The sequence below is a fragment of the Coffea arabica genome, chromosome 2c (genome assembly GCF_036785885.1).
Source record: "Coffea arabica cultivar ET-39 chromosome 2c, Coffea Arabica ET-39 HiFi, whole genome shotgun sequence".
Lineage (NCBI taxonomy): Eukaryota > Viridiplantae > Streptophyta > Magnoliopsida > Gentianales > Rubiaceae > Coffea > Coffea arabica.
The window spans coordinates 59313097-59316695 of record NC_092312.1 but is presented as its reverse complement, the minus strand read 5'-3'; the positions used below and the strand labels follow the sequence as shown (position 1 = coordinate 59316695).

General features: G+C 40.2%; 1 protein-coding gene across 1 annotated transcript; it reads left to right on the top strand.

Moving 5' to 3' along the window:
- The first annotated feature begins 1470 nt into the window (after positions 1 to 1470).
- LOC140035715 (uncharacterized) lies at positions 1471 to 1932 on the top strand. The gene has a single exon (XM_072077054.1). It carries the CDS (start codon positions 1471 to 1473, stop codon positions 1930 to 1932), a length of 462 nt encoding a protein of 153 aa, XP_071933155.1.
- The last annotated feature ends 1667 nt before the right edge of the window (positions 1933 to 3599 follow it).

The window sequence follows — 3599 nt, the reverse complement described above, 5'->3', positions numbered from 1 at the left end:
GACCACTAAGTACATTGTTGAAGAAGGATAACTTTAGGTAGGGAGCAGAAGTAGAAAAGGCATTTTAGAGGCTCAAACTGGCCGTGTGTAGCACACCTGTATTGGCTCTCCCTGATTTTACTCAACCATTTGTGATGGAAACTGATGCCTGTTACCATGGAATAGGGGCAGTCTTAATGCAGAATAGAAGACCATTGGCCTTCATCAGTCAAGGACTGGGACCTAAAAACCTTAGGCTATCCATCTATGAGAAGGAGTTACTGGCCTTAGTTACTGTAGTCACCAAGTGGAGGCACTACTTAGAAGGCCATCACTTCATTATATTAACACTGACCATCAAAGCTTGAAGTATCTACTAGAGCAGAGAATGACAACCCCTTTGCAGCAGAAGTGGCTAACAAAGTTTATGGGATCAAGCTATGAAATTCACTACAAGAAAAGGAAAGGAGAATGTGATGGCTAATGCTTTATCTAGAAGGGATAGGGAGGACCTAAAGTTTGTTGCAATGATCAGTGTGGTTCCTGAATAGGTGAAGGAGGTGATAGAAAGTTGTGAAGGAGATGAGTGGGCATAAACCTCATCAGGGAAGCAATGCTAAACCTTGATAAGATACCTAACTTTAGCTACCAGAATAGAGTGCTGAAGTACCATAATAGGGTGGCATTTGGTTCAGGGGGAAACATAAGGAGAAGATCACTGCCCTCCATGATTCACAGTTAGGGGGGACATTCTGGATACAGGCAAGTTACATAAGGGCCAAGCACCTTTTCTACTAGTCAGGGATGTATAAGAAAATAAAAATAGCAATATTGGAATGTGATGTATGCACGAAGTGCAAGGATGAACATGTTGCATATCTTGGGCTGCTACAACCCCTGCCAATCCCACAACACCCCTAGAGTCATGTTATTATGGATTTCATTGAGGGACTACCTAACTCTGAAGGGAAGAATACCATCATGGTAGTAGTTGATAGATACAGAAAATATGCACATTTCTTGAGCCTATCATACCCCTTTGATGCACCCAAAATTGCCAGGCTGTTCATTGATTATATAACCAAACTGCATGGAATACCCCAGAGTATGCTATCAGACAGGGATAGAATTTTTGTTAGTCAATTTTGGAGTGAGTTGTTTTCACTATTGGGAGCTAAACTGGACCTCAGCACAACTTGCCACCCTCAATCTAATGGCTAGACTGAAAAAGTGAACCTGGTCTTGGAGATGTACCTTAGATGTTTCTCACACTTGGAACCAAGGAAGTGGAATCACTGGTTGTCTTTAGCTGAATGGTGGTACAATACCACCTACCACACAGCAATACAGATGACCCCTTTTGAAACACTATATGGCAAGCCACCACCAGCTTACACTTAAGCTAGAGTGGCTGCAGTTGAAGACTACGTGAGGGATAGGCAAAAGATTGACACTACACTGAAGCAGAACTTGAAACAAGCTCAAGAAAGGATGAAGAGATATGGTGATGAGAAGAGGAGTGTAAGAGAATTCGAAATGGGAGATTGGGTGTACTTGAGGTTACAACCTTACAGACAAAGTTCAGTAGCCATAAGGAGCAACACCAAACTATCAGCTAAATATTATGGGCCTTATATGATGGAGGAAAGGATTGGGAAGGTCGCATATGGGTTGAATTTGCCAGCAGGTTCTAAGATCCATCCAATCTTCCATGTTTCATTACTAAAGAGGAAAATAGGGGACCAGATTTCTCCAGTTCTGCAGCTGCCAGATGTTAATGCAAAAGAGCACTTGAGACTGGAACCAGTAGCAGTGTTGGATAGAAGAATAGTTAAGAAAAGGAATGCTGCAGCAGTGCAGCGGTTGGTGCATTGGTGGGGAACTGATCCAGCTGAAGCAACCTGGGAGGATGCTGAGGAAATTGCCTCTCAATTTCCTCAGTTCCAATCTTGAGGGCAAGATTGCTTTGAAGGGGGAAGCTCTATGATGGAGTGGAGGGACTAATACTCAGTTTTAGTTTATAGAAGCATGAAGAAATGAGAAGGCGTGAAACAAAAACAAAGGCGTGGAGAGTGAAATAGTAAGAAGTTGAAGGAAGGCGTGATTTTAGGAGCACGCCTTTACTAGAAATCTGCTAATTCTACAGGAGCTGAGGACCACTGCAGCTGAAGATTCTGGGAGGGACCCATGTCTTAAGCTCGTTGGTCACGTCGGAAGTTAGCTAGCTTAGGAAATGATATAAGCATGAGGAGTTTTTGTAACTTTCGTCATTTTTTTAGATTTGGTTGTAAGAAGATTTGGCATTGCCAATCTCATTTCTCCTTCCCATGTGCTCCTTCATCTCTTTCCCCGTCTACTCCGAATCCATAATTTTTATTCTTGTAAGTCGTTATTGAAATTCATTAATGAAAAGTTGAGTTCATCTTTGAATTCTCAAACTCTCTGTTCCATTAATTTCTGTTCTAGTTAAGTTCATATTGGTTGCTGTGATATTTCTGCCATTGTTGTAATCTGATTCTGTACTGTAGACACCAAATTTTTGGTGTTTTATTTACTATTCATTTTTTTTAGTTGTTCTATTTGTCACAATTAGTTTTATTTACTTTTAGTTTTAGTTATTTTAGCCATTTTAGCCTAGAATTTCTCAAAGGAAAAGAAAAGTTTTCAAAAAAAAAAAATAAATATGTTTTAGTTGTTTTGGATTTAGTTTCATTATTTAAATGAAAAGGAAAAATGAAAAATTGAAAAATGAAAAAAGGAAAAAAAGAAAAAAGGGAAAAGAAGAAAAAAAAAGGAAAATCTTAGCTTTTTATTTTATCTGTTGGTTATTTTTGTACATTTTTATTTAAGTTTAAGTTGGTTTGAATTATTATTATTTTTATTGTGATTTAAATTAAGTGTTAAAAAAAAAAAAAAAAAAGGGTGCTAGTCACGGCAAGCTGCAATTTTTGCAGCTTGCAAAGGAGGACTTGTGCGGCTCCTTAAGCTGCAAATATGTGGGAATGTTTAAGGGTTTAGGAGGATGTTTTCTGGTATAAAAAGAAGGAGATCAAGCAGCCGCAAGGGGGCGAGGTTTTGACGGCAAAAGAAAGACACAAAGAGAGAGAATCAAGGATGACGGCTAGGTTTTAGCAAGCAACAAAAGAGAGAGAATGATCGGGCAAGGAGGTGGAGAAAAAATTGAGCAAACTAGGGAGAGAAAGAAACAGGGGGGGAAGATCGAAAAGGGAAGGAAAACAGCAAGGGAAAGAACCAGAAAAAGAGCCACGGCAAAAGAGAGTTAAGAGTGACGAGGGGAGAAAAACGGACGGCAAAGGAGAAAAATCTGAGGCTAGTGACGGCTGAAGAGGTTAACGGCTAGAGAGAATGAGAAAGGGAAAGGAACCAGAGAAAGAAAGGAGGGAAGAGTGACGGAAAAAAGATCCTAAGTGAGAGAGAGCAAGAGGAAGAGTTGGGAGGGCCGAGAAACAGAGAGTTTATTGAGAGTTTTCTGGGGAAGAGAAAACAAAGGCAACAGGACAAGAAGAAACCAAACGCAAGGGAGTTGCAGCCAAGCAAGAGTTCGGTGAATTCAAGTCAAATCCAACAAAGGAGAGAAGTTTCGCCAGGGTATATCTCTT

Coding starts and splice junctions, on each gene's coding strand:
- LOC140035715 (XM_072077054.1), top strand. CDS start 1,471: ATGAAGAGATATGGTGATGAGAAGAGGAGTGTAAGAGAATTCGAAATG.